This window comes from Gymnoscopelus braueri (assembly GCF_963280865.1).
Source record: "Gymnoscopelus braueri genome assembly, chromosome: 16".
NCBI classification, from domain to species: Eukaryota; Metazoa; Chordata; class Actinopteri; order Myctophiformes; family Myctophidae; genus Gymnoscopelus; species Gymnoscopelus braueri.
Genome location: NC_137616.1, coordinates 46,395,367 through 46,419,105, shown reverse-complemented (window position 1 = coordinate 46,419,105; position 23,739 = coordinate 46,395,367). Strand labels below are relative to the sequence as shown.

The following is a 23,739-nucleotide window of genomic DNA, read 5'->3' as shown; positions in this document are numbered from 1 at the left end:
ACATTCCAATTACATTCAAATGCCATGAATTATGTATCATTTTACTTAAACATACTTGTGAATGTGTTTTATATAGCAGTATTCTTTGATTGATTGATTGAATATTCAAACAAATTATTGTTTGTCTTTAAATGTCTCGATGAATTGAATACCCAGGACAGTATTCAATCAATCAATAAATAGATACTTTATTAACAGTTAGTAAAATAGTACAGCGGTACAATTATACAATGATGCTGAAAGGATAACCCAAAAAGTAATTTAAAGACATACAATAACATACAAGAGATCATCAACACTATAGTATCAATTCTAATGTCTTCAAGAAATATCACAATAAATAGCTGATTATACACATCTGAAATTTTAATACTTTTACTTCTACTCCACTACATCTCAGAGGCAAATATTGTACTTTTACTCCACTACAATTATATGAAAACTTTAGTCATAGTTACTTTGTAGATTTTGATTATTATCACAAAACATACATGAACCACTTCAGCCCTATATCATTTCAGCCATTTGAAAATAGCCGATCTGCAAGCTCACAATGAGCTTGTAGATCTGCTATTTTCAAAATATTTTTAATACATTTTGAACTTGTGAAATGGGACATTATGCACACAGTATACTTTTGGTACTTTTAAGTACATTTTGATGCCGATACTTTTGCACTTTTACTCAAGTGCAGTTTGAATAGGGGACTTCAACTTGTAACAGAGTATTTCTACATTGAAGTAGGCCTATTGATACTTTTACTTAAAACATGTGAGTACTACTTCTTCCATCACTGCACACATAATCGAACACAAGGAATTCAGTTTGACCACCTGAGGAAGCCACTGTAGACACGTTCGTGTAACCACAACAATCCATGACTATGGCGTTAGAAGGAGTTCTCCTTAACGCTATGGGACTTTTGAGCCTTTGTGCACACACCACAGGCTGCGCAGACTCTCGTCTTTAGTAAGAATAAGAAATACGCTTTCGCTATTCACCAAAAAAAAAAAGTTTTTTTGGAGTTGAAAGCATACTCTATGTAGTGGCAACACTCTAAGCCCCACACCTTACGTCTAAAATACACTTTTTGTCCAGAAAATAAAATATTTCACCCGAAGGAAAAATCGGGTAAATAGAGAAATTCCATTGACCAAATCTGTAGGGGGCGCAGTGGAACAACCAAAAAAAATGTTTCCTTCCGGTGAAATATTTTCTTTTCTGGACAAAAAGTGTATTTTAGACGTGAGGTGTGGGGCTCAGAGTGTTCCCACTAAGGAAAACAGGCTTTCAACTCCATAAAACCGTCTTTGTTTTGGTGAGTAGCAAAAGGGTATTTTTTATTTTTTACTAAAGACGAGAGGCTGCGCAGCCTGCGCTCCCGCGTGTGTGAGGGGAAAGGAGAGAAAGTACCATAGCGTCGTTAAGGAGAACTCTTTCTAACGCTATGGACCAGAGCTACCATGACTACAACTCCCAGAGTGCAGCGCGCCGCCACAGACCCGGAAGTGTCTGAGGGTTGACCAGTATCCGGAGCTGAGGAAGGTAAACAGTCTGTTTTCTGCTGTTTGATTTCATTGGATTTTGATGGTTATTTATTCAATCATTTTAAACTGTCCTGGAATATGATTTGTATTAGTTTAATGTATCAATAAAGCCCCGTGAACATCACATATATTACCTTGTTGGCTATATAGTATACAACATATAATATGTATAGTGACAGCTTGGTTCCTCATTGGTTAATGTTTATATACTGACTGTGCATTTTAATGTTATGTTATAATCTTATTATATCAACATTATCCTGAGAATGGATCACTGTTTTTCTAGCTCCTTTCCAGCCAACTGACAGCTTCACTACTAAACACAAATCAGAGAAAATAAAACAGAATAGCCATAATAATAATACAAAAAAATGCCCATGTGGGATATAACTAGTTAAGTGGGTTCTACCTGGGCCTTAGGTGGGCCCCAACTAGGCAATTCTATGTGAGACCGAAGTGGGTCCTAACTGGGATGCCCATGTGGGCTATAAGTGGGTTCTAACTGGGCCTTAGGGGGTCCCAAGCAACATTAGTTAATATTGCATCACAATCAGTTCAACCACTTTTTAACCATATACATCGGCTATTTGAAAATAGCCGATCTACAAGCTTACAACTTGCCACGATGCAAGACATTGTGAACTTGTAGATCTGCTATTTTCAAAGAAACTCAAGAATGAATGGGGGTCCCTCGCACAAAATATTTTCAGATGGGGGTCTGCAGCCAAATATACTCATTTACTATTAATTTAGCCGTCTATTGACATGAAAAAGTTTGATAACCACTGGTCTAAAGAAGAATTGAAATTTGAGGACAGAATGTGGACAGATTGATGATATTAAAATATCTTGGTGATTATTAGTGTGTAATAATCAGATGAATGTGCTGTTGTTGTTGCTCAGATGATGAAGGGTAAAGGAGATGAGGAAGACTACTGGAACAGCTCCAAGTTCAAAGCGTTCACCTTTGATGATGAAGATGATGACTTCGCCAGGGTGAGATACTAGATGACTGTCTGCTACGCAAAACCATTTGATTAACCCATTAAGACCTGGAACGCATCAGTGTCACTTTAGATTTCTTTGGCTATTTTTGAAAAATCGTGAAAAAATATTCTTTATATTTTTTCCAAAAAACTGTTAGGATTTAGATTTTTTTTAAGAATCGCCTCAGGTCTTTATGGGTTAAAAAAACATGTTTTTAACCGAAACGTTCTGTTCCCACTGCACACCTTTTTGGTAGCACTTTTTTATTCGTTTCACTGTGGATCATTGAAGCAGATCTACAATGGGCTTGTTACTGATCTACTATTTTTGCAAGTATAATACAGGGTTAATCGGACTATTCGATCTAGTGCATTATTTAAAAAAAATCTTGATCATATATATAAGAAATAAACAAAGTTATCAACAACAACAAAAAAAGCTCCTTGATTATTCGATTAACCTACGAATAAAGTGAGTTATTGGTTCTCAATATGGGTTTCGATATAGTTTTGGTTCATTGCCCAGCCCGACTATGTACACCGTTGGTTCTCAAATTGGGGTCCGGGGACCCCCAGGGGTCCTTGGAGGGGTTCTAGGGGGTCCCCAGCAAAATGTGTTAATATAGCATCACAATAATTTTAACCTTTCATACTTTGGCTATTCAAAAACAGCAGATATACAAGCTCATAGCCCGGCACCGAGTGCCGCGCTATGAGCTTGTAGATCTACTGTTTTTGAAAAATCTTGAAATTGTGTGCAAATCTTTGAATATATATATATATATATATATATATATATATATTTAAAGCAAACGTTTGTAACTCAAATCTTTGCTTCTGGGGGGTCCCTGGAACTAAATTAGAGATGGGGGTCCGCGGCCAAATACATATCATTTTGGGGGTCCTTGACATGAAAAAGGTTTGAGCGCCACTGTTTTAGATTACAGTCAATGTAAATGCTGAAGTTGAACTTTGATTTCCTGTTTATTTGGGGTGTTGGTTCAGATGAAGGAATCTAAGAAGGCTGTGAACAGCCTGCACAGCCTGGTGGATGATGAGGATGATGATGATGTGGTGAAGGTCAGCTGGAGCGGAGAACCAATCGGAAGTAAGAAGCATTTAGTTTTTTCACACACACACACACACACACACACACACACACACACACACACACACACACACTCTCCTGACATGACCTGAATTACTACATGTAATATTAATACAGCAGAGTCTATTTGAGGTGATTTTGACCGCTCTCTGTGTGATTTCTTGGGTCATTTGTACATGATTAATTAGATTAAATTAGTATAAATGATTATATTATAAAACATACATTAACCACTTTAGCCCTACAGTATATTATTTTATAATAGTATTTTATACACAGGCTATTTGAAAATAGCAGATCTACAAGCTCACAACGTGTCGCAAACACAACGCGCTGTTACCTTGTAGATCTGCTATTTTCAAACATTTTAGTACTTTTACTTTTGGTACTTGAAGTATATTTTGATGCCAATACTTTTGTGCTTTTACTCAAATTTTGAACACAGGCCTTTTACTTGTAACAGAGTTTTTTTTATATTGTGGTATTGCTACTTTTACTTAAGTAAAATATCTGAGTATACATTTTTTGGGAGTGTTTAAACTGTTCTTCATTTCACTGGGGGGACCCTCTGGAACTCCCCCCCCCCCCACGGATCACACTTTGAGAACCAGTGGCATAGAGTACAGTAACCAGAACCATGTACTGCTTTAGAATATAATGTTGAGTGTGTGTGTGTAAATGTAATGCTGTGTGTGTGTGTAAATGTAATGCTGTGTGTGTGTGTAAATGTAATGCTGTGTGTGTTGTGCCTTGCAGGTATTTCCTGGTCTGTTAAAGAGACCGCTTCCAGCCTCCGTCCAGCAGGGGAGGCCAGAGAGCACAGCTTCCCCAAGATCGACACCACGCCTTCCCTTCCCAAGAACCAATCGGGTTACTCCCTCAGCTCTCTGTTCAAAGGTAACCCCTTTTTTCTACATCTAGTCCAGGGCAGTGGTTCTCAACCTGTGGGTCGGGACCCCCAGCCGGGTACCCACATGATTTTTTGGGGGGGGGGGCTCCACCCAGACGCGATATTAAACACTTCTATGGGAATTCAGAACGGGGGAAAAACGCGACCCATGTAGGATATGTAAATTACGTCAGACTTCGGTGCTCTATTCAAAAATAGCAGATCTACAAGCTCGTAGCGCAGCACTCGCTTGTAGATCTGCTATTAAAAAAAGAACATTTTTAACTCAAATCTTTGCTTTTGGGGATTCTACAAATGTCTTTTTTTCTTTTTGTTTTACTTATGTTGCTATATATGTCAGTGATTCTCAAACTTTTTTCATGTCAAGGACCCCCTAAATTATATGTATTTGTCCCCAGACAAGGGGGGACCCAAATTCAAATATTTGCACATATTTTCAAGAAATCTTAAAATGACACAGATGTGTTCCCGGTCTTAATGGGTTAAAATCACTTGTGGAGCAAGATACAGCCTGCAGACTATATTTTTCTATTTTAGACCCAGCACCTAGGATGCTACCGTTTGGATGATTGTGTGTGCTTTGTTGACTTCATTGCTAGAATAAAACATATCATAAGAAGTACTTGGAAAAAACTTCCAGATTCATACAATGTCTCTCTAGAAAACTGCAAAACGGCTTCTCAAATATTAATAAAAAACAATCATCTGTTTTGGAAACTAGTATTGCAATGTATCTTTATATACACTATATATATATATATGTACTGTATAATCTCCTTCTATCCTTTTTCAGGAAAGGCCAAAACAGGAAGTCTTCAGTCCTTTGACTGTGAGTAACGTTCTCACTGATTGGATAATGATTGGTTGATGTTGTGATGGTTGTGATCATTGTGTGTGTGTGTGTGTGTGTGTGTGTGTGTGTGTGTGTGTGTGTGTGTGTGTGTGTGTGTGTGTGTGTGTGTGTGTGTGTGTGTGTGTGTGTGTGTGTGTGTGTGTGTGTGTGTGTGTGTGTGTGTGTGTGTGTGTGGGGTGTAGCTTTCAGTGAGTCCTCTGTCAGACATTACGCTCCTGAGCTGAGGAAACCCAAGTCTGAATATAAGGTGAATATTGTTTAAATCTATCACATTACTACCATCCATCCTTCCATCCACCCTACCTCCTTCCTTCCTTCCTTTGTCTTCTTATCTGGAGTCAGGTCACAGAGATAGCAGTTCCAGCAGAGTACCCCACTTCCCTTTATTAGGCATGGGTTTAGGTTAGGATTAGGTGTGGGTTAGGCGTGGGTTTAGACTTAGGTTAGGGTTAGGCGTGGGTTTAGATTTAGGTTAGGGCTAGGCGTGGGTTTAGTCTTAGGTTAGGGTTGGGCGTGGGTTTATTTCAGGGTTAGGTTAGGGTTAGGGTTTATTATGGTTAATGAGGGTGTACGTATGGTGCTTTGAGAGCTGTTTGTGTTTCTATGAATGTGATTCTGTTCTGTGTCATTATCTATTAATGTGTCATGTTTTTGTGACGACAGGATTACAGCAGTGACTGGTCACCGGAGGAGACAGTGAAGAGAATGCAACAGGGAAAGGTGAGCGTGGTCTCAATTTACAATGTAGGCATTTATCAGATGCTCTTATCCAGAGTGACTTGCAATAAACAAGGTAAAACACATACATAGAATGCAAAGAGACAGTGTAGTGACTCAGTAAACTAGGATACCAGGTCAACAATGAACCTAGCATCAGTCTAAACACTATGCTATGTAAATAACAATCTGTACATTGAGACTATAGGCTACCAGGTCAACAAATAACCTGGCGTCTGTTTAAATAACATGCTCTCTACAGTAAGTCACATTATGAATATTTGTGGTCAAGAAAAAACAACCTAAGAAACAAAACATGAGAACGAGTGACAACTTGACAACTCGCAACCCAAGATTAAATGTATCCCCTGAGCAAGCAGGCAGGCTCTATTAGATCAATGGTAAAAATGTCAGCACTTGCGCAGGAAACCGGGTTCAAATCCAGGGTGGAAGAGGAAAGTTATATAGTGCAGCTTAGACATTTTAATAAAGGAGTAGTTCACCAGTCTTTACTGATGGCTTGAATAAAGGATAATTTTTCATTTGTATAACATTCCTTTAAGGTGAACGAAGAATCCCAAAAATAAGAATACGCTTGATGAATTGAAGTAAAATGGAGGCCAAGATTAACAACAGCAAAACTATATCAAACATCTCTTACTCCAAAACACTGCGTAGTCCAAAGTCTCTTGTAAACATAAATTTTTTTGTCTAACACAGTTATGTGTTTCCCTGTTTGTGTAATTTAATTGTGGATTAAAATAATGTGTGTGTGTGTGTGTGTGTGTGTGTGTGTGTGTGTGTGTGTGTGTGTGCGTGTGTGCGTGTGTGCGTGTGTGCGTGTGTGCGTGCGTGCGTGCGTGCGTGCGTGCAGGTATATTCTTTGGAGAGGTTTCGTTCCCTACAAGACAAACTGTTCTTATTGGATGAAGCCGTCAGTGCCAACGATGGGAATGTCATCACCGCGGTAACCACACTTATCTTTTGTTATTATAACCGTGCGGTTATGTGTCAATAATGCTCACCTCTGGCCAATCAGAGTCCATTCTTAGGCCAGTATTAGAGGGATAATTCACCCCAACAATACTTTTTTTTTAAATCGATTAGTCACCCCATGGAGACTTCAATTCATAGATATTTTTTATAGTTTTTGTCTCATTCCTAAGACAATAATTTGATAACCAGTGGACCGGTAGGCAGCGGTTCCGGTAGGAGAGACAAAGGAGACTCTTTTTGTTTCTACCGGAACCGCATGAATTCAAGTCTCCATGGGAAAAAATCGTTTTGGGGTGAACTATCCCTTTACGGATTGCAATGTACCTTTTGAACATGATAATTAGCCTCCAAATCATGCATCATTTTTTTGTATTAACCGTATGTCTTTTTGTTGATTATGTCAAGGTACAAAGCATGCAACAAGTTTTAGTTTTTCTCTTTCAGATTTTAATTTATCTGAAGAGGACTTTACATAAAGGTAAGCATTAGGAATGCAAGTATGGATTATTCCCTTAGTGCTTATCCTCTACAGTAGATGACTTTTTTCGAGAAATTTAATAATCGAGAATCTGATTTTTTCATATTTTTTTAAATATATAAACACTTAATTTTTTTTTCATAATTGACTAAATCTATTAGTCTTATTGCCCTATTTAACACTTAGCCGTACAGCAGAGTTGCACAAAACTAGGGAAATGTGTCGCTATGCACCACGTTGCCATCTTGTAGGTCAGCTATTTTTATTCATAGAAACAACAGCAAAATATATTTGTTTTCCCCACAAAATCGATTATAGCTCATTTTTTATTAACAATCAAATCCATTAGTTTGATTACCTGTTGCATCATCACACATCACTGACTAATCTTGTGTTGAGTTGTGTTCATCCTAACAACATCTTGTCTCTTGTTCCTGCAGACATTGTGTTTCGTGAGCTGGGGAACAGAGAGATCGCTCTGAGACATTTCATCCACTATCTGAAAGAGACAGGAGATCAGAAGCTGCTGTTGGAACTGTTCAGGTAAATGTCTCTGTCTCAGACCGCTGGTACTGAGACATGATCAGCTCCCATGATGAATTAACTAGCTTAACCCAAGACCGGGAACGCATCTGTGTCACTTTAAGATTTATTTGGCTATGCAAAAATAGCAGATCTACAAGGTCATTGGAGCTTGTAGATCTGCAATTGTTGGGAACAATTCTTACAAATCTTTGAATATATATATATATTTTTAAGCATTTTTAACTCAAATCTTTGCTCCTGTGGATTCTACAAATCTCTCAGTTTAAAAGAAAACGTATGTTGCTATAATCAGTGATCCCCCAAAATCATATTTATTTGGCCGCGGACACCCTGAAGCAAAGATTTGAGTTAAAAATGTTATATATATATATAAAAAATATATATATTCAATGATTTGCACACATTTTCAAGATTTAAAAAAATGCAGATCTACAAGCTCATAGCGCAGCACTCAGTGCCACGCTATGAGCTTGTAGATCTGCTATTTTGTAATAACCAAATAGCTAAAAATCTAAAATGACTGATGCTTTCCTGGTCTTAACACTTTACCTGCCAATCACGAGTATAACCGTTGATGAAAAATACACCCGTTTACTGCCAAAAAAATCCATCCACGAGTATAACCGTTTTTCAAAAAAAAAAAAAAAAAGTTTTTTTTTTTTTTTTTTTTTGGTCTTTTTTTTTTTCAATTTATCCACACAGAACCAGAGATATCACGATCCAAAGATTTCTAGCTCCATTCACTCCTTGGTTAACTTATTACTTTAAAATCCTGTATCTCGGCTCATTTGTAAAAAAAAATTAAACACTGGCACTGGGGGAAGTAAAATAAAAAAAACCCTCTGGCAGGGAATGTGTTAATGGGTTAATACATTTGAAGAGACACAGTCATTTATTTTTATTTCTCCATGATTGACTCAGCGAGCGTCAAATGAGAACACTTCTTTTTCAATGGCTCCCTGATTACAAAACACACGACTACAACTGTACTTACTTCAAAACAGTACACATTCATATCACAAGATTATGAGATACATTCTCCTGTCTGTCTCTACAGTTAAAGCATGGTCACAAACTCTGTAAACTAAAATAAATAAATAAATACGTTATCAAAGATGAGACATCCAGTGATGCTGACAAAACACCACCGAATACAGAGATAGCACCACCTGCTGGACAACTGCATTCAGAATGGGAGAGTTTATTGAAGCATTAATATTCACATTGTGTTTTAACCCATTAAGACCGGGAATGAATTTGTGTCATTGTAATTTTTTTGGGCTATTAAAAAATAGCAGATCTACAAGCTCATAGCGCGGCACCGAGTGCCGCACTATGAGCTTGTAGATCTGCTATTTTTGAAAAATCGTGAAAATGTGTGCAAATCTTTGAATATTATATATATTTTAAAAGCGAACATTTGTAACTCAGATCTTTGCTCCTGTGGGGGGGGGGGGGGGTCCCTGGAACAACACATTTTGAGATGGGGGTCCGCGGCCAAATACATAATGTGAAAATGTTTTCTAAATCCCAACAGTATGTTGCTATATCAGTGGTGCTCCAACTTTTTCCATGTCAAGGACCCCCAAAATGATATGTATTTGGCCGCGGACCCCCATCTCAAAATATGTTGTTTCAGGAACTCCCCCCAGAAGCACAGATCGGAGTTAAAAATGTTCGCTTTAAAACATGTATAGTATATATTCAAAGATTTGCACGGCATTTTTGAATGGCCAAAGAAATCCAAAAATGACACACAGATGCGTTCCCGATCTTGACACATTCCATGCCAGAGTTTAATATCATAATGTACTCACCGGTGCCAGTGATTTATTGTTGTTTTTTAGTTTTTTTCACCTCGCCACAGACCTCGCTAAATACCTTAAGATCGTGCGTTAAACTGTTTGTAGACACACAGGGTAGCTGTGTGAGTGGCCCAGAGAAGACATTTTCAATCGGCGACATTCCATTTTGCAGTAGTCGCAGTTTCTTTTAAACAGCGTTCAGCGCGGAGAAAAACAACACCGGAGATAATGGCGGATTAGCGGAAGCTTTAGAGCGACGGCGGATGGGAACGAAAATCTTCGATTGACATTCATTTCCGTTTCCGGTGTGCTACAATGAAATGTGTCACTGCGAGAGAAAAAAGACCACTTCGCGTAGATCTACGCGACTGGCACGCTGCGCTGTTATTTAGGTTCGCGTAGAACTACGCGATTGGCACACAATGTGTTAATGGGGTAATATTCAGATTTTTATTGGATGGATTTTGGACATCATTTGTAATGAGTGTGTGTTCATGTGTTCATGTGTTCATGTGTTCAGGTCTCTGGGAAGGACAGAAGATATGGCGGTACGTCCAGTGTTGATTTTGACAACACATTTTGATTCTGTGTTAGTCATAGTCTATTGAATACAATTCCATTTAGTTTTAGTCACATTTTAGCCATTTGAGATGTTTCAGTTTTAGTCTAGTTTTAGTTGACTAAATATCATAAGATTTTGGTCGACTACATCTACAGTTGATATAGTCGACAAGAAATGTGTTTTTCCGGGCCTTGATGGCGTTGTAATGCCTGATTTATACTTCGCTGTGTGCCGCAATTAGCCGATCTACAAGCTCACAACGCGCCTGTGACGCGCTGTGAGCTTTTCGGAGCGCAACCAAGCATAAAATCATTTGTTGACAAAATTGTCAATATGTTTAGGCATGGTTTTAGTCACCATAGGCTAAGTTTTTATTTAGTTTTCTGTGCCTCTGTCTCCATGGTAACGCGTAGCTGCTCCAGTACAAGGAACATCTCAGGATTAAGGACGAGAACAAGAGGAGAGACTTCCTCAAGAGCTGCCTCAGGTAAACACACGCACACGCGCACACACGCACACGCACACGCACACGCACACGCACACACACACACCTGACATAAATGAACAGGCTACTTTTCATTACCTTAACCCATTAAGACCGGTAACGCATCTGTGTCATTTTTTGATTTCTTTAGGCTATTCAAAAATAGCAGATCTACAAGCTCATAGCGCGGCACTCGGTGCCGCGCTATGAGCTTGTAGATCTGCTATTTTTGTAAAATCGTGAAAATGTGTGCCAATCTTTGAACATATATATATTTTTTAAAGCGTTAGGATTTAGAAAACATTTTTTTAATCGGCCTCAGGTCTTAATGGGTTAAGCAGCACGAAAAAAAAAATTCTTCTAAATTTAGAGTAGCAAATTATTTTTTAACCCCTTTTTCTCCCCAATTGAGTCGTTATGCCAATTGATTCCTCCCCCACACACATGTCTGTGTTGTCACTGCTGTTGTATCCTACTGACTCACCTACCAGCGAGGAGCCCCCACCAGGAAGACGTAGAGCCTTCGTCCTACTCCTCCCGCCCAACACTCCCCGCTGACATGTCGCCCCCCCAGCCCATAGGAGTACATGCAATGACCAATATCACCCTCCTCCCCGCCCGGCTTCCCTCCCCCAAACACGGGCCAATTGTGTTCGCATAGACCATTGGTTCTCAAAGTGGGGTCCGGGGACCCCCAGGGGTACTTGAGGGGATACCAGGGGGTCCCCAGCTAAATGATTTATAGGAACCAAATGAACCCTTATGGGTCTGTAACTCTGAGAGTGTACAAATGGAACCAAATGGACCCGTTAGGGTCCATTTGGTTCCATTTGTACACTCTCAGAGTTACATTAACATTGATTTTACAATATAAATTGGGGTCCCAGAGGTATAAATGCCATTAAATGGGGGTCCGTAGACTAATGCATGTCAAACTGGGGGTCCTTGAAATGAAAATGGTTGAGAATCACTGCTAGAGCCGTAAAAATCTCCTCTTATGGGGGTCCCTGGCATATCTTTTCAAAATGGGGGTCCGCGGGCTAATAAGTGTCAATTTGGGGGTCCTTGACATGAAAAAGTTTGAGAACCACTGACATAGACGCTGGACAAAGCCAGATGCACCACGGTGGATTCCAACCCGAAATCCTTTTAAAAGCAATCTAATCGTTTTGTTGTTTCTTCTGGGTCAATGTGTTAGTCTATAGATAGTTAAAAGTGTGTGTGTGTGTGTGTGTGTGTGTGTGTGTGTGTGTGTGTGTGTGTGTGTGTGTGTGTGTGTGTGTGTGTGTGTGTGTGTGTGTGTGTGTGTGTGTGTGTGTGTGTGTGTGTGTGTGTGTGTGTGTCTTTCTTTCAGTCTGCCGTTCTCTCCAGAAGATTCCGTTCTCGTCCAGGACCACTACACACTGTTGGAGAGACAGATTATTATAGAGGTATGTCTGTCTGTCTGTCTGTTGTTCTGTATGTATGTCTGTCCGTTAAGCTTGCAGTATACTCCAAACGAACACAAACTTTGCTTCCGCTTCGGCAGGTCAATTAGAACAAAATGAGGAAGTTTGCCAGTGCTTGCATCCCCAAGATGTTCTAATTATCTGAACGCCACCACTAGCTGATTGGTCGAACACCCAATGCACTGGTGATTTTATATTGATTTATTCCACAATCTTATCAGCTACGTACCATGGACTGTAAGTAAAAGTGTCAATACTGCGATATATAAATACTCTCTTACCAGTAAAAGTCTGGAATTCAAAATGTACTTCAGTAAAAGTACAAAAGTATTGGCATCAAACTCTACTTAAAGTACCAAAAGTAAAAGTACTCATCATGCATAATGTCCCATTTCAAGTTCTCAAATGTATACAAATCTTTTGAAAATAGCAGATCTACAAGCTCACAATGCGCCGCGATGCGACGCATTGTGAGCTTGTAGATCTGCTATTTTCAAATGGACGAAATGTATTTAGGGCTGAAGTGGGTAGTGTATGTTTTGTAATAATAATCAAAATCTTGTAACTAAACTAAACTAGTAACTAAAGTTTTCAAATAATTGTAGTCGAGTAAAAGTACAATATTTGCCTCTGAGATGTAGTGGAGTAGAAGTAAAAGTACAGAAAATGGGAAATTGTACTTAAGTACAGTACTTGAGTAAATGTAGATAGTTTGCACCACTGGTGGACTCTCATTGAGCAGAAAACACTCTCGTGCTCCTTGCCAAATTTCTCTTTGTTTCGGGAAGCCCTGCCCAGGCTGAGAAAGGTTTGCTGTTGTTTGGAGTATATTGCAGCCTTTAGACTGTCTGTCTGTCTGTCTGTCTGTCTGTCTGTCTGTCTGTCTGTCTGTCTGTCTGTCTGTCTGTCTGTCTGTCCTGTCTGTCTCTCTAACGTGTGCGTTCTGTCCACCAGGCTAACGATAAACAGGCGGAGGCCAAAGGTCATCCAGACATCTTTAAGAAGTTTCCTCGCAAGGCCTCCATCCTCAACATGCCCATCATCACCACCTTCTACTACTCCTGTTTCTACCACTATGGAGAGTCTGATGTGAGTGTCTATCAACCTTTTTTCATTTTCAAGGACCCCCAGTTTGACATGCATTAGACCACAGACCCCCGTCTGATACAGTTTGATTTAACTCTGAGACACCAATCTACTCTGTTAACTCTTTGAACTCTGAGAGCGTACCAGTGGTGTACATTAACTCAGTACATTTACTCAAGTACTGTACTTATGTACAATTTGGGGTATTTTTTACTTTACTCAGTACTTTCAGTACTTTTGCTGTACCTTTACCCACTACATCTCAGAGGCAACTATTATACTTTTACTCCACTACAATTCTTTGAAAACTTTAGTTACTAGTTACTTTTTAGACTTTGATTATTATCGCAAAACACACTAACCACTTCAGCCCTATACATTTTGGCCATTTGAGAATAGCAGATCTACAAGCTCACAAGAGCTTGTAGATCTGCTATTTTCAAAAGATTTTTTAAACATTTTGAACTTGTGAAATGGGACATTATGCACAATGAGTACTTTTACTTTTGTACTTTAAGTACATTTTGTTACCAATACTTTTGTACTTTCACATTTTTAATTCCGAACTTTCACTTGTAACTGAGTATTTCTACATTGCAGTATTGGTACTTTTACTTAAGTCAAATATTTGAGTACTTTTTCCACCACTGGAGCGTACAAATGGAACAGAACAGTGCACTAAATGACCTGGTGACCTATGATGAGGTGTCGATGTTGTCAAGTTACTGGGAAGTCGGAGGTCAAGAAATTCAACAGAAAGGGGAGTTAGAATTTCCAGATGGGAAAGTGTACCAGATTGCCTGAATGAGTCATCATTATTAGGAAATGTGCCCATATGTGTCACTCATGCATAACCCATTGATACCTGGAACGCTTCTGTGTCACTTTAGATGCCTTTGGCTATTCAAAAATAGCAGATATACAAGCTCATAGCGCGGCACCGAGTGCCGCGCTACGAGCTTGTAGATCTGCTATTTTTGAAAAAATCGTGAAAAAATATTTTTTATATTTTCTTCAAAAAACTGTTAGGATTTAGATTTTTTTTAAAGAATCGCCTCAGGTCTTAATGGGATAAGATACAAATGAGTCAAGAATAGTCCCTCATCTGAAACGGCCCTAACGCTGAGCCTAGCACGCCACCGAGGCAGCTGGCAGAATAGGGTTTCTGTAGTTATTTGAACGTCACGTTTCACTGCTGCCCTCAGAAGGCATGAATATAAGTCACATCTCCTTCTTAGTCAGGGTGGTGGTCCCTCGTTCGCAATCAGTTGAAATTCCCTGATTTAGTCGACTGAAGTGTGTTCTTGGCAGGCCTTCATGGTGTCGTGATGCCTGATTTCTACTTAGCTGTGTGCCGAAAATAGACGATCTACAAGCTCATCTCAATCTACAAGCTTGTAGATCGGCTATTTTCGGAAGTGTGACACCCGCGGTCTCGCGCGCAACCAAACGTAACATGACTTGTCTTTTAGTTCTACTGGATCTCTTCTCCACTAGTCCCTCCCTGACATTTTAGTCTAGTTTTTATTTGTTGACGAAATTGTCAGTGTATTTAGTCACAGTTTTTGTCATTATAGTTTTAGTTTTTATTTCGTTTTCGTCAGTGAACAAAAGGTAGTCGAACATTTTTTGTCATAGTTTTAGGCGACAAAATTGACACTGGTGGAGACTCACAAATATCTGATATTCAGATGTAGTACCTCAACAAAATGTATTGATTGGTGGTTGATGGTGTATTGACTGATATTCACTGATGTCTGTCTGTCTGACTGTCTGTCTGTCTGTCTGTCTATCTCTCTGTCTGTCTCTCTTTATGTCTGTCTGTCTAGGGGACATACAGTAGTCCGGCCAACATCCGCAAAACCTTCAGGGTGAGAAACGCACGTTAACATGTTTACAGTCACCATTAAGTTAAATACAGCATGAACTACTTCCTGTCTGTCTTGTTGTTGGTTCCATCCACTACTTTTTGTTTTATTTAAACTACCTTTAATGTTGATCTTGGCCGGGTTTCCTTAAATAAAAATGTGCGTCTTAATTAGAATCAGCTTTATTAAGTGGGTGATTAGACCCTAATCACCCTGAAGGGGTTACTGCATTGTCTATTTCTCACTTCAAATGTTTTCAAAAACATTCTTGAGAGCAGTGTTTAGCTGTAAATGACATTGTGTGTTTGTCTACATGGCTGTCATGCAAGGGCGCCGATACTGTGGGTGCCTCGGGGCTAAAGCACCCAGGGGAAATGAAGAGCACCCATCACAAACTCATCACAAAGAAAGAAAAAGAAAAAAACACCGACATCTTCACTTCATGGAGTGGATTTTTGGAACCAAATTAACTGCATTAAAGTAACAAAACCCCCCCAAAAAGGTAACAAACCCGGAAAATAACCGGCCATGCATGCACGCGCGCTGCGCGCGCGTCCGTTGCGCACCCAGAAGCGCGGACATAAATCGGCGCCCCTGCTGTCATGTTGAATATGGTACAAAATCAAGCAGCGCAGGTTGATATGAGTCAGGTGCTCGGAGTCTTTGATTAGACAGTGGTCTGTAAGTTATTGAGTTCATCGGTCATTATTCAAAAATAACACACTGATTAACCAGTGATTGACCAATCAGAATCAAGCATTCAACCAAGCTGTGTAATAATTTGTGTTATGGAATGTTGTGTTGTGTTGTGTTGTAGCTCAGTGATAAGCAGCACCTGGTGACAGCGCTGGCAGCCAGGTCCAAGCTGAAGGCGTGGCTGGATGTGGACGCTCTGTTCACCAGCAAGAACTGGCTGGGGGTCAGCAAGAAACGCTCTCCTGTGGCCTTCAACAGAGTGGTGGACATACTGACCAAGAACAACGCTCCTGTGCTGGTACACACACACACACACACACACACACACACACACACACACACACACACACACACACACACACACACACACACACACACACACACACACACACACACACACACACACACACACACACACACACACACACGCTGATGTGTTTGTCAGGTGATGTCTATGATTCCATAGAGTACATCTAGCACACATTGAAGTTACTGTAAGATGACAGATACTGTGCACTATTTGTCCAGCAGGTGGTGCTACAGTATCTTTGTATTTGGGGATGAATCCATGTCTGGCATTAAATTAACGCATTTATTTGACTGTTTGTGTGAAGCTGATTTATTCTTTTAATTTACAGTTTACAGAGTTGTCAACCCACTACACTTAAAGTATGATAAACACTTCCCAGAAGTGTCATTTTATCATCTATTCAGGCTTTTGTGTGCACCCCAGACAGTTTATTTTTAAGTTGCTTGATTAAATATTGTGATATTCCTTCTAATGAATGTAAGACTCATTGAAAACAATTTACAATGTAGGCATTTAGCAGATGCTCTTCATCCAGAGTGACTTACAATAAACAAGGTAAACACATGCATCAGATGCATAGAGACAGTGTGTAGTGCCTCAGTAATCTAGGATTGCAGGTAAACAATTAACCTAGTATCAGTCTAAACAAAAAAAGTGCACATTGAAACTATAGGATGCCAGGTCAACACATTAACCTAGCATCTGTCTAACTAACATGCTATCTAAATTACATTTTAACCTTTGCATAAGACTGCATGGTCGTCAAGGCTAGCTGAAGTGCTACGGTCTGAAGAGTTGAGTCTTCAGATTACGGCAGAAAATTGGGAGAGAGTCTGCAGTTTTAACTGCAATGGGGAGTTCATTCCATAGTTTGGGAGCCAGAAGGGAGAAGAGTCTGGGACGTGTGGAGCGTTGTCCCGGATGTTTTAGGGAAGGTTCTGTCAGCTTCCCTGTGTTGGCTGATCTGAGAGAGCGGGAGGGGTTGTAGGGTTGGATCAGGCTTTGAAGATATGGGGTGCCATCATACCTTTGGTTGCTTTGTAGGCCAACGTAAGTGTTTTGTACTGTTTTGTGCGGGCAGTAACTGGGAGCCAATGGAGGGAGTGGAGAACATTTTGGCTGGTTGAAGACCAAGCGTGCTGCAGCATTTAGGTCTTCAACATCAAAATATTGAATCAAGAAACATAAAAGCTGTCTAAAGTGCACACAGAAGACTGAGTAAATGTATGTTAAAATGTGTGTGTGTGTGTGTGTGTGTGTGTGTGTGTGTGTGTGTGTGTGTGTGTGTGTGTGTGTGTGTGTGTGTGTGTGTGTGTGTGTGTGTGTGTGTGTGTGTGTGTGTGTGTGTGTGTGTGTGTGTGTTTTTCTCTCAGGTCCTACAGGACTACGTGGCCCTGGTTGACGAACCGGAGCTGAGGATCAATCTGGCGCTGAAATATAAATGTCATGACATCATCATTAATGTAAGAACTGACTGACTGTCTTCTACATGTCTGTTTATGTCTGTCTGTCTTTCTGTGTCTCGTCCGTCCGTCCATCTGTGTGTCTATCTACAGTATCTGTCTGTGCCTGTCTGTGTTTAATCTGATTGATTGAGGGATTGATTGATTGATTGATATGTGTGTGTGTGTGTGTGTGTGGTGTGTGTGTGTGTGTGTGGTGTGATCAGACCTACAGGGACCTGAAGGACCGTCAGATGTTGGTAGGATACCGCTCTAAGGTGGAGAGAGGCTCTATGGAGGACAGGAAGATAGAAGAACTGCTCACTAACCCTGTAAGAATGACCACAATACTGACCAATATGATTAATAATACCATTAATAATAAAATATATTAGAACTGCTCTATAACCCTGTAAGAACGACCATTATACTGACTATTATACTGACCAATAGGATTAATATTACCATTAACTAGAAAAAGTGCTCCTCGGAGCACAGGTCTCCGCCAGGTCAGGTAGGTTATTGTGGCCTCCTGGTGGCGCTATAATAGGTCAATGTGAAAAGGATGCCATTCTCTCTGCCTTTCACAGCATTTCATGATTTGAGGCATTTTGTATAAAACATTTTGTTTTGTGAAAATCGCTATAGCAGGCCAATGTTCTCAAACTTCTTCATGTCAAGGACCCCCAAATTGATATGTATTTTTCTGCGGACCCCCCCATCTGAAAATGTTGTGTACCAGGGACCCCCAGAAGATTTGTCCAAAATCTTCCAAACACTTTTGAGATTTTTCCAAAAATATCAGATCTGATGCAATATGGTTAAAGTGGTTCAAATGATTGATCACTTATAATGGATTAAACGGAAGAGAAGCTTTTTCCAAAATCATCCAAACATTTTTCGATTTTTTTCAAAATAATTGCAGATGTACAAGCTCGCAGCGCAGCACGAAGTGATGCACTGTGAGCTTGTAGATCTACTTTTTTTTTTTTATAGCCAACCTATACTGTAAAATATGGTTTAAAGTGGTTAAAATGATTGACCACTTATAATGTCCAGATGTATTGAACTAGTCCATCCATGGGTCTTCAACAGGGGTCCGGGACCCCAAGAGTTACTACAGGGGGGGCCGGCAAATCTTTGTGTGATTCAAACTCTTTATTTTTTCATTTACATTAACCAGTTGAACATAGCATCCCTATTCCGGGGGGGCCATTTGCCGAAAATAGCCAATCTACAAGCTCGTTGTGAGCTTGTAGATATTTTTAGTTTTTAGTTTGGTGTGGAGGGGAAAAAAAGAGCGGACCAAGTATAGAGCCAAAGATCAACATGAATCCAACACTGATGGACGAAGCAAGTCTATGAAGCTAATAAGCTAATCTATGAAAAAGTTTAATCTGCAACACAATGTTATACAGTATGTAGTGGGGGGTCCCCTTCTTCATCTCTCTCTCAACTAAGGGGTCCTTGGTCTAGAAAAACATTGAAGACCCCTGTTCTAGTCCAAATGTATTGAAGTGGTTCAGATTGAATGGGTGAAGTGATGAACGTTTTGTCGTGTCGTTCTTACAGCAGATCAGATGGAAGAACTGACCTCAACACGGAGCCTGAACATGGACACGATGCAGCCGGCAAGCTCCGTCACTGTGCCCTGGAGCAAGGCACTGAACCCTCTGCCTGGGGTTGTGTGTTGTCAGATCAACACTAGAATGTACATTTTCTTTTTTATTTGACTGTAAAGTACAGAGATGGCCTGGTGAACCATCCCGGTGGTGTGAATTCATATTCTCATGTGTCCCTAAGCGCTGGGTGGGCGTTTTGCAGAAACCAAAAAAAGTGGAAGAGCCAATCCACTGTCGATCACAGGGCCCTGGGCGCAGACGTTTGATTGGCTCTTCCACTTTGTATAACGCGATTCTAGATCAGTGGTTCTCAACCAGTGGTCCGGGGACCACCAGTGGTCCTTGAGGGGGTTCTAGGTGGTCCCCAGCTAAATGATGGAGAGTTGGTAACCGAGTGGACCCTTCTTTTTAGATCTTTAAAGGGATAGTTCACCCCCCAAAATGACTTTTTTCCCCTATCGATTAGTCCCCCCATGCAGTGATTCATCGATATTTTTTTTTGTTTTTGTCGCATTCCTAAGCCAATAACTTGATGACCGGCAGCGGTTCCGGTAGGAGACACAAAGAGTCTCCTTTGGGTCTCTTCTACCCGAACCGCTGCCTACCGGTCCCGCTGGTCATCAAATTATTGGCTTAGGAATGCGACAAAACCTAAAAAATATCCATGAATTCAAGTCTCCATGAGGTGACTAATCCATAGAAAAAAAGTGGGATAGTGAACTATCCCTTTGACTCTTGAGTGTTATTGTTAAACCTCTGCATTACTTAATTAAATAATTGTTATTTTGATCAACGTTTGCCTGTTATCTCCTATTGGTACCACATCAATACAGCATGGAATTGTGGACAAAATCTTATCCAACGATAACAAAATATTCAAAGTCTTGGGTCTGAGAGTCTAAATCTCATCAAACGGTGATGAGTCCGTGACTCAAATGCCGAATAATTCATGGACCTTCATATGAAGAGGGTTGAAAACCACTGGTCTAGATGACCCTGTGGTATTTCCAATAGAGTGGCGTCAGCACTGTGGTACTCTATGGAATATGGAAGGGTAGGGACACCAACCACTGCACATGTACTAGTTATATTGATCGGTTAAATAACGTATTATTCATCGAAATAAGTCCCCCGATTGTAGCATTGATAACTTATTCATCTGAACTTGTCGATTGTCGATGTAAAAAATCTTTTCATTTGCCCTACCCCCCTTTTCTGGGGCACTTTTATTTATGTATTTTCAATGTAATATAAATTGTGAATAGAAATGTTGCATTCACTAGCGTAAAGAAAAAAGGGTGTACCTTTTCAGATTGTTATGAAATATAATAATTAATGTAACAAATGATGATCCAAGCAAGCTACAGTATATTGAATCTCAAGTTCCACATGATGCTACTTCCTCAGTTGTCAGTTTATGAATTCATATTTAGGATTCATATCTGGAGTTCAAGTGAACTTTGCCAAATGAGAATGTTAGAAATGGCGCCTTATGTTCTGTTTGTCTTGTACAGTTAAGTCCTCTCATACCACATTCCAAGGCTGAAATGTTTTTTTAAACATAAAATTAAAATACAAAATGACTATAAACAATGTTGTGAAATGTGTCATCATCATTAATCCGATAAAAGAATACAAGAACGCTCGCCTCAAAACACGCTCACCCCGGGTCAAATCCGGCGACCTCGGAACGGTCGCCACCAGGTATTTCTTAACATAACCTCAGTAATACTGTGCCTAAACCTAACCTTATTCCTAACCTTAACCTCAGTAAAACTATGTCTAAACCTAACCTTATTACCTAAACTTAACCTCAGTAAAACTATGTCTAAACCTAACCTTATTCCTAACCTTAACCTCAGTAAAACTATGTCTAAACCTAACCTTATTCCTAACCTTAACCTCAGTAAAACTATGCCTAAACCTAACCTTATTCCTAACCTTAACCTCAGTAAAACTATGTCTAAACCTAACCTTATTCCTAACCTTAACCTCAGTAAAACTATGCCTAAACCTAACCTTATTCCTAACCCTCGAAAACAAATGGTAGTGAGCCTTCCGGTTTCCGTGTAAATAGGACATTAATTTATGGAAAAAATGATGAAACGCAGAAATACAAGGTGTCTGTCTGTCTAGCCGCGGCGTCAGACAGGAAATTCACTGTTGGTATGAATGTCATTTCCTGTCACAAACTGTACTCTGTTATAAACCACAGATGTGGAACCACAGCACGTAGCTCTGAAGACCTACAGCAAGCACCTGTACACCCTAGAGATGAAGTAGGGCGTTAATTTCATATAAAAAGTAGAAATATGATAAGATTTTTTATCCCACGATTTTTGTAACCCATTTATTTTCACCCAGTGCCAAATGCCTAAGCTTGTAATCCTGGGCACTACTCTCCTTCTGCCAGCCTGGGGAGAGCCCAGAACTGAGCTCATGCTTCTGAGCTAGCAAGCTGCTTCTTATCACCTGACAGGGGGGGAGTTTCCCCGGTAGGACGTAGCACGTGGAAGGAACACGTTATTGGATATGGATGGATAAAGTGGTAAAATGATTGCGATGCTGTATAAACTACTTTTGCTGCGGACCCCCTGGATATAGGAACCCCTCCCCTGGGCCCCACTTTGAGAACCACTGATTTTGGGGTCAAATCAATCTTCATTGCATGGTACACAACTCTTAATTTATTTTTTTGTATATCCGTCATAGATGAACCGCTTAAAGGACGACTCCACCCATTTTCAACCTATCTTCATATCATTACTCCTCACTAATGCTTATGATAAAATGGTACCATTTTTTTCTACTCTGTGTCTCAGAGGAGGGCTGTGGACAGTTCAGAGTCCCGTCTACCAGTGACATCATCGATGGGGAATCCAAGCTAATAGAAACTGCAGGCTTTCTATTCCTGGAAAGTTGCAATGCAATAATAGAAGCCATTGTTCTCGTGTTAATACAAATCTAAATAAAACATTTGAAATCTTGTTGGGGAAAAAAATGTATACCTAACAATGATGTCACTGGTAGACGGGTTTCTGGACTGTCCACAGCCCTCCTATGAGACACAGACCGAGTAGGAAAAAATGGTACCATTTTATCATGAGTATTAGTGAGGACCAATTATATGAAGATAGGTTGAAAATGGGTGAAGTCGTCCTTTAAGCCCTATTTAATACTTTGTCGGACAATCTACAAACTCACGATGCTTGCAATGCGACCCATTGTGAGCATTGTGAGTAGATCTGCTACTTTCAAACAGCCATAATAATTGGTTTAAGTGCCCAGATTGGGGAAAGAATTGATTCAGCATGGTAACAGTGTAACGCCCCTTGTGGCCATGCTGCTCCTTACATCCAACTGAACTGCAGTGGTTTGAACTCATGACCTTAATGAACTCTTCCATAAAATTATTATTGTATTAAGTGGCAGAACTTTATTATTTTATTTTATTTCTGAATGCAGGTGTAAATGTTGACCTATTGGTGCTAGAGGAAATGAAAAGGAGAGTGGTATGTTTTCATAGCTATTATGTATTTTTCTGTCTTTAACTGCTCATGTATATTTAATGTGGAGGGGCGGCACTAGTAGTACTGCTCATGTATATTTAATGAGGAGGGGCAGCACTAGTAGCATGATTAATAAGTGATGGTCTGTCGCTTGTTTATGCGGCCCGCAACCTGGGGTAGTTTCTTTTCCCTTGACTTGAAACACTGAGATTAAACAATCTGATCAATTCAATCCACAGCAAATTCAAACACACATCTTGTGGATACTGGAAATATATTTTTATTTTAGTTTTTATAGCCTACATTTATGTATTAATACATTTATGTATTATTTATACATTTATTTTATACATTTATTTTATATGGGGGGGGGCATATACAGTAATCCCTTTTTAATTACATTTAAGGCCTAATATTTGACCACCCAAACATCCCCTATATGTTGCGCTTCAGGGGTCATCAACATGTCCGTACACAGACAAACATGTCTGTGGCAAGACTTGTCCATGTCCGTGGCACATTTTTTATTTTGGTTAAAATGTGTAAGTGTCTAAGTCCATGACTACATTTACTGTGTTTACTACATTTAGTGTTTGTATTGGACCATGATAGTCTTCTAGTGATAATGTAGATTTGTGTATCGTCTGCAGACACTTTCTGGCAAACCACAAATCATTTGACTAGCAGACAGAGAACTGAGAAAAATAAATAAGGAACTGAAATCACCAAGGTTTTTGACTTTTTAACATTACCGATTGGAGTTGGG

The 23,739-nt window shown here is 39.8% G+C and overlaps 2 protein-coding genes across 2 annotated transcripts in view; one reads left to right on the top strand and one right to left on the bottom strand.

The window, feature by feature from the left end:
- cdc42bpb (CDC42 binding protein kinase beta (DMPK-like)) overlaps positions 1–23,739 on the bottom strand; it is a 419,833-nt gene that overhangs the window by 277,028 nt on the left and 119,066 nt on the right. The window lies entirely within an intron of this gene.
- Positions 1,523–21,049, top strand: vipas39 (VPS33B interacting protein, apical-basolateral polarity regulator, spe-39 homolog). The gene is made up of 19 exons (XM_080453518.1): positions 1,523–1,545; positions 2,451–2,543; positions 3,539–3,641; positions 4,398–4,538; positions 5,345–5,380; positions 5,587–5,651; positions 6,068–6,124; positions 6,996–7,088; positions 7,562–7,595; positions 8,036–8,138; positions 10,467–10,494; positions 10,922–10,995; positions 12,347–12,422; positions 13,395–13,529; positions 15,356–15,397; positions 16,212–16,388; positions 17,774–17,863; positions 18,070–18,174; positions 19,415–21,049. The coding sequence occupies exons 2-19, from the start codon at positions 2,451–2,453 to the stop codon at positions 19,433–19,435; spliced, it is 1,473 nt and encodes a 490-aa protein (XP_080309644.1). The 5' UTR covers positions 1,523–1,545; the 3' UTR covers positions 19,436–21,049.

Coding starts and splice junctions, on each gene's coding strand:
- vipas39 (XM_080453518.1), top strand. CDS start 2,451: ATGATGAAGGGTAAAGGAGATGAGGAAGACTACTGGAACAGCTCCAAG. Junction 5,652..6,067: donor AACCCAAGTCTGAATATAAG/GTGAATATTGTT, acceptor TTGTGACGACAG/GATTACAGCAGTGACTGGTC. Junction 13,530..15,355: donor ACCACTATGGAGAGTCTGAT/GTGAGTGTCTAT, acceptor CTGTCTGTCTAG/GGGACATACAGTAGTCCGGC.